The 16708-nt window shown below is 42.4% G+C and overlaps 1 protein-coding gene across 1 annotated transcript; it reads left to right on the top strand.

Moving 5' to 3' along the window:
* The first annotated feature begins 2778 nt into the window (after nt 1-2778).
* LOC308298215 (arfaptin-1-like) lies at nt 2779-15352 on the top strand. The gene is made up of 8 exons (XM_080741774.1): nt 2779-2904; nt 4559-4656; nt 9775-9880; nt 10103-10209; nt 11239-11460; nt 13408-13565; nt 13900-14074; nt 14999-15352. The coding sequence occupies exons 2-8, from the start codon at nt 4585-4587 to the stop codon at nt 15152-15154; spliced, it is 996 nt and encodes a 331-aa protein (XP_080597900.1). The 5' UTR covers nt 2779-2904; nt 4559-4584; the 3' UTR covers nt 15155-15352.
* The last annotated feature ends 1356 nt before the right edge of the window (nt 15353-16708 follow it).

The following is a 16708-nucleotide window of genomic DNA, read 5'->3' as shown; positions in this document are numbered from 1 at the left end:
ACACCATCAACATGTGGAACGCCCTTCCTCAAGCCCTAAAGGAGAGCAAATCCCTAGCCTCCTTCAAAATTGGTATGAAAAGTCACCTTCAGACAGCTGCTACCCGTGACTTGTAAATAGACTAAGCCCCCATGCCCCCCCCCCCCCCCCTTTTTATTATTATTTTTTCTGCCTTTGTATTTGATGTTATGCTTTTGAAACTGATATTATCCTAGATAAAGTACTATGTTCTATCCGTCTGTCTTTCAATGTTATATGAGATACTTAAAGTGTGGTTCCTGTGGAAATAAGCCTCGGCTTTCTAGGATCTCCTTTTAGTTGACCTTGTACCAGTGATTTGTACTGTCATGAAACTGTACTTTTTTCTATTGCAAACTTCTAATAAATTCTTCAATCAATCAATCAATCCACAAGTTTCCGCGGGAGTTTACTGGAGACTATCAGGACCAAACTTCCGGGTTTAACAGCAGACATACAAGCTCACGTCGCGTCGCAGATGCAACCCGTTGTGAGCTTGTAAATCGGCGGCGGAACCTCGGTGCAGACGTTTGCGCAATGCACTATGGGGCGTAGGAAACTCGTGGAAATAAATGCACCATTTACCATTTAGTGTCATAAAACATGCGTTTAGTCAAATGCACTTCCACGATCTTCACACAGACGACATTCTCAGTGACGGGGCTGGACCTGAAATGACGGCTGAACTGAATATATGAAAACTTTCTTTGAGAACACACGTGTGTTTGGGAAGCACAAGTGTATGGCGATTGGTGTGGGTCCTGCACTCATTCCGGGGCCCCTTTGCCTGGTAAACCAGACCGAACACAACAACACCCCCTGGCGGTAGAAGCAGGGGCGCTGGAACTCCCAAATCCCAAGGGGAGCTGAGCCTGGAGGAGTTCATGCGTGCGGCCAAAGGCCGCACGCCGAAAAATTCACGTTTTTTTATCCGGTTTTGGGTTATTTTTATTACGGTTTCGGGTGCTTATTCCCCGCACAACGGTGTAACAAGGAGCTTTATAGTTACTAGTTATTTTAGCACACAGTGCAACACACAGCACGCATGCACACACACAGTCACTCACGCACACACTACAAAATCGGGTATTATTTTTGTAACAGTTTTCTACTGTTTTTTATTCCCCATATACAACGGTGTTAGTTTGCAACAATGAGCCTATAGACAGTTTCTAGTTCTCAAATAAATAGACTTTGGTGTGCCATCAAAGCGGGATTTAAATTTGACTTCCCTTCTGACCGGAAGTGGCAAGGTGACCATGTGATTAGGTCACCAATCTCACCATGTGATAATCAAATACCTTTTTTCAACATATTTTATTCCCCAAAGTCAAATACATTATTGTTTTAATCTGTTTCTGTTTCTGTGTGTGTGTATATATAGGATTATTTAAAAAAAAAAAAGAAAAAAAAAAGGTTTTTTTTTTTTTTTTTTCCCTCCCCACCACCAGGGGAGCTGCAGCTCCCTCAGCACCCCACTTCCAGCGCCCCTGGGTAGAAGTGTATAGAGTCTGGCAACGCCAGGCAAGTGTGGCATCGAGGTGTCGGAAGCAAACTCGCCATTCATTTTTACCATAGGGTTTTTCATTATCAGCCACAAAGTCGTAGCAATTCAATGTAGGCCTACACTTACCACTAGGCTGGTGGTTGTAAAATGGTTCTATATGCTCCTGTAGAACCCCCGAGTATGTATGCAATCAGCAATCACTCTAGTTTTGGTAAAAACATGTTTTAATAAAGATCGCACGGAGAAGAACTGCATTACCCATACTGCTAAACATGTGTACATCCCGTGAAATCGACGTCTGTGATTGGTGGAGATTCTTCTTCTTTTGTATATCTTGCGGTTGCCGCAAAAATAGCTACTGCCCCTGTCTGCCCGGCAGATTATTGCACTTCAGCAGAACTCCGTGGGCGAGTGTCTTTCTTTTACAAATATGATGCACTGTGTTAAATATGACCCTTATATGACGATAAGAGCGTCCACAGAGATGACAATCACTACATATCAGGCCATATGCTGGCCTGGATAACTAAACTGAGCATGATTTAAGGGATATATTTCAGGAAACAAGTGTCATTCGCAATGCATTCTGGGAGTGTAGTTTCCGCAATTTTGAAAATAATGATGTACACAGTCTTGTACCCTGCCCTTTTTTTCAGCTTTCTAATTAATTGTTGCATTCAAAAATATATAGACTATATATTGTCATGATTCCTCTCCAGCCGAGGTGGCTTTGTCCAAGGCTTAAAAACGTTGAAATAAATACTTTATGAAATGTCTATGGAAGAAATGAATGGGGAAAACGCTTCCGACACCAGAGTGAAGACGGGGTGGGGCTTCAACTGCGATGCAAGGAGGGGTCTCTTACCCGGATGTGATGTCGCCTGAGTTTTGGCTGTCAAAGTTTTTACTGTTCAATGCTCATCCGGTTTAAAACCCGCCTACTGTATCTGGGTAAAAAGTCCATCTTTGGTACGCGCACAGGCCGTTTCCGTATCCGTTCCAGACCGGATCTTTAGTTAGATCTTTGCCTGGGACAGTGGGATCCAACTCTATGGATCCAACCTCCAACCAAGCAGCCATGCAATCACAGAGTGACAGTCCGGACCATGGGATGCAACCAAGCAGCCAATCACAGAGTGACAGTCCGTACGATGGGATGCAGAGTGGACCATTATTTCCTATGTTTGTGTTGTTGTCCAGATTGTCGAAGTGTTGTTGAAGTTGACAACCAAGTGTCACCTGGAAAAACATGATGCGACGTCTAGACTGATCCGATCACACTGATTGATCACATTGACCCTGCTCTGAGAGGGGTGCGTTAGAGGACAGGACGAAAAGAAGAAAAAGAAAGAAACAGGAAGTTTGTTAAAGTCGTAAAGGTACTGTTCGCTGTTTTGTTCAGCGGTGGAAAAACTACTTACATCATGTTTTACTTAGGTAAAATGATCAATACTGCAATACAGAAATACTCTTTTACAAGTAGAAGTATTCGGAATTTACTTGAGTAAAAGTATTGGCATCAAAATGGAAAAGTTTTCAAATGAATGTAGTGGAGTAAAAGTACAATATTTGGATCCAAGATGTAGTGGAAGTAAAAGTACTGGAAATTGCCAAGTATGAACTAACTCAAGTAAAGTACAATACCTCAAAATTGTGCTGTACAAAGTACTTTACTTATAGTTAGTTTAGTTACTTTACACCACTGATGTTTGGGCTCAATTCTCTTCAGAGTAATTGCTGTTTTATTTATAGGCCTACATTTAAATGTGAATAGTTTTATTCATTTGAACGTGTGAGCTGTGATTAAACCGTGTACGTTCGACGGTGGTAAAGACGTTGAACGATTTAGTTCAACACTGCTACTGTTTTACAGCCTAGCTATGACATAACACCGACATTGGTGACCTATAGAATTACTACTAGACTGTTGCAATGTGGATTTACTACATTGTATTTGATCGTGCATGTTTGCAAAACCAAATGGCAATGCAGTCACCGCCCGATTTGATGGGTCACAGTGGTTGTCATGTTGACAGTGAAAGCTTTGTACTGTACACTGCATTCTTCCAGGCCTAGGCTACTTGGATGTGTGTTTGCCTCTTGTCTTGTGCCTGTAAGTTATAATTAAAGTCACGACTCATACCAGATGAAAGCTTGTTGGCTACGGATGAATGTTCACATGACATACATGGCTACTGTTAATAAACATTATTACAGAATATAGAATAGGAGGAACAGTCAACAGGAGGGTGTGTGTGAGCACTTTGGAACTGTTACATATCTGTGTTGGCCACGAGATGGTGCTGTTTATCCACAGGCAGGGGTCGTCTCCAATCTCCATGCTGTGGTGGAAATTTTTGTCAATTATGTTTTTGCCACGGACATAAAAAAAAGACAATACTATTACCAGCAACACAACGAGATAGGCCTGAATGACCATAACAGGTCTGTAACACCGAGAGTGTAAAAATGGGACCAAATTGACCTGGTCCTTGCAAATAAAACATTTGAGATCCACTGGTGCTAGTGGACTCCTAATATGCCATAGTGTCGTAGTAAATAAGTGTCATACATTATGAAGAAAATCTGGAGACTAACATTCAGTAATTCATTTATTTGATGAAAATAAGAAATTGTATTGGTGTGTGAAAAAGAAAATCTCGAATTTGTCACTGACAAAACCAAGTCTTGCCCCAGACACTTCTGTCCGTGTACAGACATGTTGATGACCCCTGTCCACAGGTCTATCCTAGTAACTTACAAATGGATATACACAGTAACAGACAGTAGATAGACCTTTATTGATCACAACAGAAATATTCAGTTGTTATTGTAGCATCACAAAATAATATAGACCTACATAAAGATTACAGTTGTAACAAAAAATGAAAATAAACTGAAATAAGATATGTGTTTTTAAAACTATGTCAATATCTTTCTATTATAGTTTTCATATCATGTGTGTGCAGATGTGTTCGTGGGTGGTCATGCTGACGGGTGTGAGTGTCATGTGTTGTTTGGTTCTCCTTGCAGAGAAGAAGAGTAGCAGCGTTGCATCAATGGAGAGAGAGGAGCAAGGAGGAGGTGACAGCGGAGAGGAGGAGGAGGCCTCGGATGTCACAGCTCCCACAGTAAGAACACCACTTATGAGACATTGTGCTACTGAAGTGACTCGTACAGGAGAGTAGAGAACTAGTTCTTCTCAGCTCAGTCTCTCTTACACTGTATCTGTGTCAGATTTCCTACTGTCTTAAATCAAGGTTGCGAGCATGCCTCCAACTCGTTTCAACAATACTAAGCTTTTTTACCGGTTGCACGGTCTGGAAAGGTAACTTTACAATAACATTTTCAAAGAGAACACCAGAACTGTTCTTTAGGGCACTTTTATTTTTATACATTAAGTGGGCATGGTATGCTGCTGAGCAGCCAGCAACGTAGGTGTTTCGGTGTTAAGTCTTCATCAGCGTTGTATGTATCACAAGGACACAACGACACAACGCTGATGTCTGCTACTGTCTGCTACTACCTACTGCAGCATATACTGTACAGTACATCGAATTCACTTGACTGTGCCTTCCTGTTCTTTTGTTCAGTGTTCCTTTCTTCTCTATTCTCTTTCCCTATTCTAACTCTTCCTGTAACTGTAATGTTGAGAGACCTTAAGTTATACCACAAATAATTTGACCCACTATTTCACACAGTAATGTGTGATGTGACAAAAAGTTGAGATTTCCAACTGTCTGTCTCTCTCTTACACTGTCTCCCACTCAGCTGTCTTACTGTCTCTCTCCCACACTCTCAGCTGTACCACTGTCAGTCTTTCCTGCTGTCTCCCTCTCAGCTTACCTTCTTGTCTGTCTCTTTTACACTGTCTCTATGTTAGCTTTCCTATTGTCTTTTTTTTAATACTCTTTATACATTGTAATACAACAGTGTCACACACGAATAGAGGACATTGCAGATCTACAAGCTCACAACGTATCGTAACAAATGAGCTTGTAGATATGAGACCTAGCTTGCTGCTTATCAGATGGAAATTAAAAACTAGAATGGAAAGCTATTTTGAAATATATTTTTGTGTACAGAAATGACAAACAGGTGACAGTTTGACAGGTGTAGTTACAGACTATATAGCATTCAGAGATTGTGGATTAGTTGTCAGGCTACGCGAGACTTCAGTGGCTTGCTGAAGGCCACTTCCTACAGGAAGTTCTGTTGGCCATAAACCTGTCATCATTAGGTACCGTTACAGGATTGTTTTTGGAGAAATGTTCTTAAAGGGGAAGACCACCCATTTTCAATATTGAACTATGTCATTCATTAATATACCTTAGAGGAGTTGTGTGGGAAAAAAAAAAGTTCCCCCTCTTCTGTGTTGCCTAGAACTGGAGGAATGATTTTGGGGTTTGTAAAAATAGTAGAGTACAATGTACAATGTGTGATGTCATCAAGTTGTAATTTGCAATACAAACCCCCAAATCAATCCTCCAGTTCTAGGCAACGCAGAAGAGGGGGAACTTTCTTTTAATTTCCACACAACTCCTCTAAGGAATATTAATGACATAGTTCAATATTGAAAATGGGTGGTCTTCCCCTTTAACTGGTCACCATTAAGCCTTATCGGTTAAGTAACCGATAACCGTTAAGGAAATGTGTTAAAAAAATGCGCTATTTTACCCAGGGTTAAAATAGAAAATACACCAGTTTTTCCCCATAATAAAGTTCCCTATTAAAAACAACAATACAACAAGGAGGAAGAAGAAGAAGAATACAAATGCTTTCTATAAGAAATGTGTTTTTTGCAACAGTAAGCTCACAGTCAAACGCTATCTGGCAAGCCCCACCCTGGCAGCGTGTGATTGGCCTGCAGCAGTCCAAGACACTACAGTCCCTTTGAGCCGCATTGTCGCTATGTCTACATGTTATCTTTTCGACGGCCCAACTCTACCCCTAACACTAAACCTAACCTCCGTGGGGTGTAGCCAGAAAAAGTGGCACGGCCGGGATATGAACCGGGGGCGCATGGGTTGGAATCCTAGAGACCAATCCACTAAGCCACTGAGGCAGGTGCTGGGAACAGAATTTTATCTGTATTAGTAGGGGAGGAAAAAGCCTCGTCTAGGGGAGGGGCCTCGCGAGGCTGCCACTCAAATGATGCCTGTCCAATCACAGCGCGTCTTTTCCGGGACTTGCCAGATTGCTGTTGCATTTAGATATCACACGGTTTTGAGCTTGCAGATCGGCAATAAACCTATCTCATCAACTGATGAGGGCGTATTGCACCTATAGTATGACCGCTAACCACTTGACTACCAGGTTCAGCTATTCAATATGACAGAGGCACCCGTAGCTGATTCACGCTTGTGAATCAGAAGGTCGCCAGTTTGACCCCCAGTCCGCCAAGTCTGTGTCGAAGTGTCCCTGAGCAAGACACTGAACCCCTACCTAACTGCTCCCCAGCAGGTGCTGTATTAGAGATGCCCACTGCTTTTAATGGGTAAATGCAGGACCACTTTTCTCTATATAGTATGTACAAATGCACTGTAGAAAATAATAATCCAACATCAACTAACGCAAAGGGCCACAATTATTTATTCGCATAATCTGTCTGTGACAGCTGCTTTATTGATGTGTTTTGGAGAGACTGTTTACACAGGAGCGTCATGAACCTAAATGACTGAGGGACACAATAGCGTTTCCACTGACTAGCTGGCAACGTTACAATGTTATCTATGCTCTCTGTTGTAGCAACCTGATATTAAACACCACATCAGAAGGGAAAAAAAAACAATCAATGGGTGAGTGTGTGTGTGTGTGTGTGTGTGTGTGTGTGTGTGTGTGTGTGTGTGTGTGTGTGTGTGTGTGCGTGTGCGTGTGTGTGCGTGTGCGTGTGCACATGCGAGTGTGCGTGTGTGTGCCGTGCATGTCTGATAAGGGATCCATTGTTGCGGTTAGCAGTGATTGCCTCCCACTCGGTTAGTATACCGGGTGTGTACAAAGCTAGTGATGTCATCAACAGGTGACTCACCTGTAGAGTAAGATGGCACCCGGCCTGACATTCAACTCTTGAGCTACACAGGTAGTAGTAGCAACAATTTGGGCTTGGAGATATGGACAACAATATATATTACAATATACCTCTATCGATATTGTGATGTTCTAACAATAATATCTTCTAAATACCTAATACATAAAATAGTCTAAATGGTCATTCATAGATACCAGGAATAGCCGATCTACCATTCAATTCAACTACAAGCTCACACTGTCTGTTTTTTGCGGGGGGCAATTTTTGTAAGTATACAATAATGCTTAGATCATAAAAAACAGCAATAGACAACACTTTTGCCGTAATATTACAATATGCAAAATCCCAAATTATATTTATCTAGTCTCATGTAACTAAATGCAATTATTATGCTTTATTATATCAATAAATAATGGATATATTGACCAGCCCTGAGTAATACTACTGCTAATAGTATATCAATGAAGGGCGGGGCACCTCTTTACCTTCAAGACATGATCCACCCCTTCTCCACACGCTATATTGTTAGGCCTCTCACTATTATTATGTAATCGGCTAATCGCAATTATTTTAGCGTATTTTTCATGTTGAACATTTCAAAACCTTTAAAAAAATAGCAGGAATAGCAGTTGATGATAGCTATCTCTGCTCCTCCTTCCTTGCATCATTTCTCGTTGCCTGTTTTGATAGATGCTAGACTAGTTATACTATTACCCAGTTAATGCATACTACTATGCAGATGTATGTTGTTTACTTGTTGAGATAATTTGTTATTTAAATAGACATATTTACCCTGTTTGTTTGAGCATAAACGTTAAAGATGTTATTTAGGATGTTTTTTTGTGTGTGTTAATTTTGAAGGACTAACTTCATTATTTTTCTTTGCACTCGATTTAGGTGACCATTTACCCTGCTCTCAGTTACTCTGGATAAGAGCATCTGATCATGCCTAAAATGTGCATTGCAGTAGCACTGTAGTGTTAATAACACTCAGAATACTGGTAGTAACTAACTTAACTAACTAAGTAGTAATAATAGTACAACTACTAGTAGTAGTGGTGGTGGTAGTAGTAGTAGTAATAATACTGGTTGTGAAATGATTCTGTCTCAGTCACTTCCCCTACTTCCCCAGTTGAACAACATGTTATTAGATTGAACCCCTCTCTGTGGCTATTTTAATAACACTCACTGTGTGTGTGTGTGTGTGTGTGTGTGTGTGTGTGTGTGTGTGTGTGTGTGTGTGTGTGTGTGTGTGTGTGTGCGTGCGTGCGTGCGTGCGTGCGTGCGTGCGTGCGTGCGTGCGTGCGTGCGTGCGTGCGTGCGTGCGTGCGTGCGTGCGTGCGTGCGTGCGTGCGTGCGTGCGTGCGTGCGTGCGTGCGTGCGTGCGTGCGTGCGTGCGTGCGTGCGTGCGTGCGTGCGTGCGTGCGTGCGTGCGTGCGTGCGTGCGTGCGTGCGTGCGTGCGTGCGTGCGTGCGTGCGTGCGTGCGTGCGTGCGTGCGTGCGTGCGTGCGTGCGTGCGTGCGTGCGTGCGTGCGTGCGTGCGTGCGTGCGTGCGTGCGTGCGTGCGTGCGTGCGTGCGTGCGTGCGTGCGTGCGTGCGTGCGTGCGTGCGTGCGTGCGCGCGCTAGAGAAATACAGTCATTAAGGCTCATCTGTGTCAGGTGATCATTTCCTGTCTTGAGTGTACCACTGACCCTTGACCTTGAGACACTGCCAGGGGGTGGGCGGGGTCGGAATCATTCCACCCTGACCAATCACAGCGGGGAGCTATCATCTCCGTGACAACCTGCTTAACCCTTTGATCTGAGGGGCCCATAATTCTGATTGGCCCCTGAGAGTTCCGTTTCCCACGCTGATGAGAAGGGGCCCCTGTTGACCTGTATGTGTGTGTGTGTGTGTGTGTGTGTGTGTGTGTGTGTGTGTGTGCACATGCTTTTCTTTAAAAGCAAAATTATGTATTGACTTATTCAGTAAAATGTTTTGCTCACTCACTTCTTACTGAGCTGCCCAGTACAACCACAGCATTCTCCTGTTGTACTGGGAGCTGGCCAGTACAACCACAGCATTCTCCTGTTGTACTGGGAGCTGGCCAGTACAACCACAGCCTTCTCCGGTTGTAATGGGAGCTGACCAATACAACCACAGCATTCTCCTGTTTGTTTTTTGTCTTGAAGTATTAAGATTTAATATTTACTTCTCTGTGTGTTCATAACTTCCTCCAGGAACCAAACTACGGCCACAACGATGTCACTTCCTGTTCGACTGGGGCGGGTCTGGAGATCACCATGGCAACAGAACAGAATGAAGATAACCCTGAACACACTTCTGGTAATGTTACACACACACACACACACACACACACACACACACACACACACACACACACACACACACACACACACACACACACACACACTACAACCTGCATGCATACCTACTGTATGATACATCTGTCCTGTTTCATTTGGTTTTTAATATCACACATACAGTATACGTGCACTGTATGTGTTCCATATGGCCCATGTTGACCTATGACCCCTCCACCCCCAGTGAACCCCCATAAGGCAGGTAGTGGATCTGTGGTTGTCCAGGGCAACAACAATAGAACCAGCGAAAAACTGGAGAGAGTCCGCAAGTGGAGCCTCACCCAGTACAAGGTGAGAGACTCTGCGTCTGTGCTTGTGTGTGTGTTAGTTTGGAGCACGGTGTCACGAGTATCATTCATTTAGGCTCTATTAATTTCAGCAATTGCACACTTACTAAATCATGGCACACAATCACGCTTCTGATCGCTGTTATGTTGAAAACTGTGTCCCCCATAGTCCCTCATCAACCGAACCGGGTGTCATGTCAAGTTGAGTTCCTGTTGTCACTATCAACTATACTGGGTGTGATGTCAAGTTTTGTTCCTCGTTGAATTGTGTCTCACAGACGGGGCTAGTTAGGGACATACACCTGGCACTGACCATAGAGTTGGAGCCGCTCAGTACCTAATGGTTGAATGTAGGGATCACTTAATTTAAAGTAGTTCACCCCAAAAATGAAATTTCTTTCTATTCATTACTCACACCATGGAGACTTGAGTTCAACAATATTATTTTGTATTTGTTGCATTCCTAAGACATATATATATTATAATAAATGTACCCCCAATGATTCCGGATGGGGACCCAAAGGTGTTACTCCCCATCCGGAATCAATGGGGGTAAATTTACTATAATATATATTCTTTGTCTTAGAACTGCAACAAAAAAAGAGTCATTTTGGGGGTGAACTACTCCTTTAAGATACAACATCTATCTTTGTACTTACCTCACATCCTGTCTTCCATCATCGATAGTGTCAGTGGTTCACAATGTTAAGATATACATAGCAGGTTATTTAGACAGATGCTACAGTAGGTATTGTTTCAATGTACAGAGTACAGACTATTATTTTGATAGTACATTGTTTAGACAAGGACAGTTTCTTGGTTCTTGGTTTCTGTCTCTCTGCATTTGACATATGTGTTTACTTTGCTTATTGTAAGTCGCTCTGGTTAAGTGTGTCTGCTGAATTCCTGAATTGTAAATATGTATTTTGTTGTGCCATACAAGATTTGTGGTGTTAAACACTGAGGTTCTACGGACCTCACTTGGAGAACTGGCAATCTAATACCTCTCTGTCTCTCTTTGACTCCCCCCCAGTGTACCAGACAGGTTCTCTGTGAGAAGATGGGCCGTGGTTCTCGTACTGTCGATCTCGACCTCCAGCCTCGCCTCGAGGTCCTAAAGGATGACCAGCAGCGCTACTGTCATGTGACCAAGCTGGCCCAGACGCTGGCCAATCAGATCAGTGGGATGGCCAATACCCACAAGGCACTGGGAGATACTTTGGCAGAACTCAGCCTCAAAACTCCTCCACTGCATGTGAGTCATATGATGATGATGATTATAGATTATATAATCAGGATACGACTGACAGGGGCAGCCATAGCTGAATGGATAGAGAGATCATTGAAAACGCAGGTCTCTGGTTCTGTTGACTGATATGATATTGTCCTTCTAATGAGCTAGGTAGGGAGTAGAGGTCTGCGCGGGACTGATGTTTTGATCCCGCTCCCGCCCGCTCCCGCATCATTTCTGACCACTCCCGCCCGCCGCCGCAATGATTTTATTTTTGACCGCCCGCAGACAATTCCTCTCCGCCGCTCCCACCCGCGACAAACAAATTATGTGAATTTTTACCCGCGGACTCCCGCGGCGCACATTACCGCAGAACGTCCAACAGCCTCCCTCCCAAGAAGGCACATTGAAATGAGATCCAAAACCATTACCAAACAAAAAAGTGTGCCGTGTGCGCCATGCGAGGAGCATATTTGTGACGGACTGACAGTTGGTGAGAACAAGAAAGAGAGAGAGAGAGGGAGGGAGAGGGCGAGCGAGGGAGCCACGGCACGGAGTGAGAGAGCAAGAGGCGAGAGAGAGAGAACTTGGCGGAGAGAAAGAGAGACGCAGTCCACGTACTGTATCAATGTGGGTGCGTTGTCCTCACTCAGCAGGGAGAATTGCGTTCTCTATTCACATCTTGACTTGCTAAAGAAGGCACGTTGACGTTTGTATAATCCATTGAGATCCAAAACCAACAGGACTAGACTAGTGCCTACGTGCGCGAGAGAGGAGCATTTGTGAGGTTGTTAACAGAGGTAAAGTGTTTATATTGCGATTGGACATAGGCGATGGGACTATATTATAATAAATAGTTGTTATTTAGGCTAAATAGTGAGCGACAATGCCACCGCAAATATCTGCCCACCGGTTAGCCGTTAACAGACGAGAGGGGGTTAGAGCGAGAGAGAGAGAAAGAGAAATTCCACGTGCTGTAGGTCCATGCGTTCTCCTCAGGCGCTCAGCAGGGGAAGTTACATTGATTCTCTACATATTCACATCTTGCTAAAGTATAGATAAAAGCTTATTGCGGGAGAGTGCGGGATTTTGCGGCGCCGCCGAGTTTAATTTGACCGCCCGTCCCCTCCCGCAGGGATTAAACTACCACCCGCGCCGCAATATATGGTGACGGGTCCTGCAGGTCCCGCGGGAGTGCGCTCCCGATGCAGGGCTCTAGTAGGGAGCCATGTTTTATTTTTTTATTTTTTTCAATTATTTTCAAAATATTAATACATATAAAAACTAGACAAAAATGTTAGGGAGGGACTCGTGGGACTAGTGTAGAAGAGATCCAGAACAACTAATCCAATTCATTCAGAATTTTATTCAAAGGTAAGCTCACAAGCTAAAGTTATTTTATCAGGTAAGCTGGTGTGTTTACGCTAAACTTGAAATACAATGCAAGCTAAAGAAACCTGTACTGATTAGAGAAGAGAATGAATGGCCCAGAGTTGCTTATCTCAGTTCGTAAATTAAAAGCTTGATTGACATGTTGAATGGCTGTAAAGTTTCATTGACGCCAAACGAATGCACGCTTGTGAATCATTTAAAACAGTGCATTACACTTTAACTCCCACAAGGCACGAAGTGGATAGGTAAGGTAACAGGTAATTACACTTTAACTAAACCTGTGCATTTTTCTAGACTAAAACAAAACGAAAACATTTCAGATACCTAAAATATGACTAAAACCAAAATGTATTTTATTCAAAAGACTATGACTAAAACTAAATCGAGAGGCTTCCCCAATGAGATAAGTGTGGTATAATGATTGGTAGCCCTGTGTGTGTGTGTGTGTGTGTGTGTGTGTGTGTGTGTGTGTGTGTGTGTGTGTGTGTGTGTGTGTGTGTGTGTGTGTGTGTGTGTGTGTGTGTGTGTGTGTGTGTGTGTGTGTGTGTGTGTGTGTGTGTGTGTGTGTGTGTGTGTCAGGTAGAGTTTGGTTTGAACGCAGAGAGCCAAAGGTTTCTGTGTAAGAGCGGTGAGATTCTCGCTGCCTCCATCAACACCTTCACCACTGGCATGAACACCCTGCTGAACAAGACAATAGAAGATACCATGGTTAACGTCAAACAATACGAGTCAGCCAGGTCAGTCTCTCCTCTCCTCATCTCCTGTCCTCCTGATCTCTCTTTTTTTTATTCCCTGCATTAGAAGACGGTTGTTGTACGGGTCATGTCAGCACAGCCATGACCTGGCAGCTGAGACCTGTGTTGTACGGTGCCAGGTCAACAATGACCTATCTACAGTACATAACATGCTCTCTAAATTACATTTTGCCTTTGCGTAAGCCTGCAAGGACGCCAAGGCTAGAGCCAGTGCTACAGGCTAAGCTCCCTTGTACAAGAGGAGAATACTGTGACTGTGGTATGGGCAGCTTCCAGTACATACAGTTGAATAGCAGCTCTTTTACCTTGTGTTCAGGATAGAGTATGATGCATACCGTTGTGACCTGGAGGAGCTGAACATGGGACCTCGCGATGGGAACACGCTGCCTAAACTGGAACAAGCTCAGAGCGAATTCCAGAAGCAGAAGGAACGATACCACAAGACTAAAGAGGATCTCACCGTGAAACTGCACCTGCTGCAAGAAAACAAGGTGAGTTACAGTACCACAAGACCAGAGAATGCTTTGGAACACCCCGCCTCGGGATCCAAGGCTAGCAGACAAACAGTGTCATCTTTTAAATCACTTCTTAAAACATACCTTTATGTTAAGTCCTTTTCTTTGTATCTTTTCCAGTTTTATTATTTTGTATTGGCTTTAACTGTTTATTTCTCTGTTATTCTGTTTTATTTCATGGTACTATTCTATCCACTGATTTACGCTACTGTTTATGATAATGATGATAATAATAGATAATAACATCTGGAATTTATATAGTGCTTTTCTAAGTACTCAAAAACGCTTAACTTTCTATGGTTATCATGCTGCTCTTTGAGAGAGAGAGAGACAGAGAGACGAAGAGAGAGAAAGAGAGAGATAAATAAAATGGAATAGAGAGTCTGAGTGAGGGCTTGAGATAAAAGATTGATTGTATGAACTTAAATGTATGAATGGCTGAATGAACTTTGAAACCATTTCTCCAGGAGGTCAAGGATAGGCCTGTCACAATTATTACATAATCGTCTAATCGCAATTATTTTGTCATAATCGTGTCCATGTTGAAAAATGTTCATATATTTTCAAACATTTTCAGAAATAGTGGAAATAGCAGATCTACAAGCCCACAACGTGTCGCATCAGCTATTTCCACCATCAATGTTCTTTTTTAAGTATAGAGTTGTCAAATATGTCTTTTCTTTGTATATTTACGTTATGTGTCACATCTGCCATGTGCAACTTCAAAGCCTAAAAGCCAAACAAAAACACAATTAAATCATCAATCGCAATTATTTGAGTGACAATTAATCATTGTGTAAAATGTCATAATCGTGACAGCCCTATCCATATAAAGAGTTGCTATTCCAGTTGCCATAATCAAATATTCCCTCTCCTTCTCCCCCCTCTCTGTCTCTGCAGGCCAAGGTTCTTCATAACCAGCTGTACCTCCTCCACAACGCTGTGTCCTCCCATTGCTCGTCGTGCCACCAGTACCTGGAGCGCAGCATGCAGGAGGCCAGCCTCCGACTGGCCGACCCCAGCACGGACTCTCTGTCCTGGCTGGAGGAGAGCTGACCGGCCCCCTTTTCCCCTCCAGAAACACCAACCCTTTAAATTAAACCAGTGGTTTCTAAAATATCTTTATTCCAAGGACCACCCATAACTCTGGGAGTATACAAATGGAACCTAGTGGACCCGTTAAGGTCCATTTGGTTCCACTTGTACACTCTCGGAGTTACATTTGGAATCACCTCATCCCGGTTCCTGGACCTTACTTTGAGAACTACTGTTTTACACACATTCTAGAAATGACCAAATAATACATTGTTGCTGTCGGCCAGAAACCTTGTAATTCCATATTTAATCTTTATATGTTATTGTTTTTTTCATTAATGAATTGTCCTATTTATACTTTTGTCGTATGACAGCGTCACCCAAAATGAGCAAAAATAGCGATTGCAAGCTCATAACACATCGCAACGTGATGTTTTGCCTATAACGACATTGCTAAAATAGGGATGCTACTGTAGGTTGAAAGTAGTTAAGTCTGTCTGGGTTTTATAAATATTTAACCAATGAAAATATTAACAAGAGCTTGTGACTAAACAATAATAACTACATTCGTTTCATTGGAAGACCGGTTATTTTTTCCCCATTTCCTTAAAAGTAATAGTTTTGTCCATACAGTACAAGGTTTCTGCCTGACATAGACAATATACACAAACATGCAGGTGCCAAAGTTTTGTGCACTGCCAGTAGGCCAAAGATGCTTTTATACATTTTGAAATATTATTTAACTTTTTTCAATGGAAGTCTTTGGGCCTCTGTCTGGTTTGGCCCAAACTTTGCCCAAATACATCATACATCATAAATGATAAACACTTTGGAGCCATGCCTGTCCCAAGTGGATCTCGATATCCACTTTTTCTGTGCTATAATTGGTTAATTGGTAATTTATTTTACTGTTTTAGGTGATATGATAATGTCCATTTAGTTAATGGATTATAATTTACCAAGGGAGGGACGAACATAATATGCTAAATAAATATTTCATAATATATATAAAGATTGTAGAAATAATATACATAACTTCTGAGTGAAAACAATATCAAAATACCAGCTAGGGAAAATGAATATATATATTATTTACTAAAGTGATGGAAGCAGATGGTAAAACAGCGATAGCAACATAGCAATATGGCGTTAGGCTGGGATGTTCGCTGCTAATGGAAATGTGAGCCAACAAGTAGATAAGAGAACACTCGTCTCACAGCAGCATGGATAAACGTTCATAGGCCTGAACACATTATTACGCAATATTTTATGCTTTAAATATTAAAAATTAGCAGATCTACAAGCTCACAGCGCACGCTGCGAGCTTGTAGATCTGCTATTTTTGAAAAATCTTGAAAATGTGTGCAAATCTTTGAATATTGTATCAGGGAACCCCCAGAAGCAAATATTTGAGTTACAAATGTTCACTTTCAAAAAGATATATTCAAAGACTTGCCAAAAAATATATATTATGTATATCACGGTTTTTCAAAAAATAGCAGATCTACTGTACAAGCTCGCAGCTGTGAGCTTGTATATCTGCTATTTTTCACTGGTTAAAGCATTCAATAATTG

This window comes from Nannobrachium achirus, assembly GCF_963921795.1.
Source record: "Nannobrachium achirus genome assembly, chromosome: 14".
NCBI classification, from domain to species: Eukaryota; Metazoa; Chordata; class Actinopteri; order Myctophiformes; family Myctophidae; genus Nannobrachium; species Nannobrachium achirus.
The sequence above is the reverse complement of the archived record's forward strand: the minus strand, read 5'-3'. Positions and strand labels throughout refer to the sequence as shown.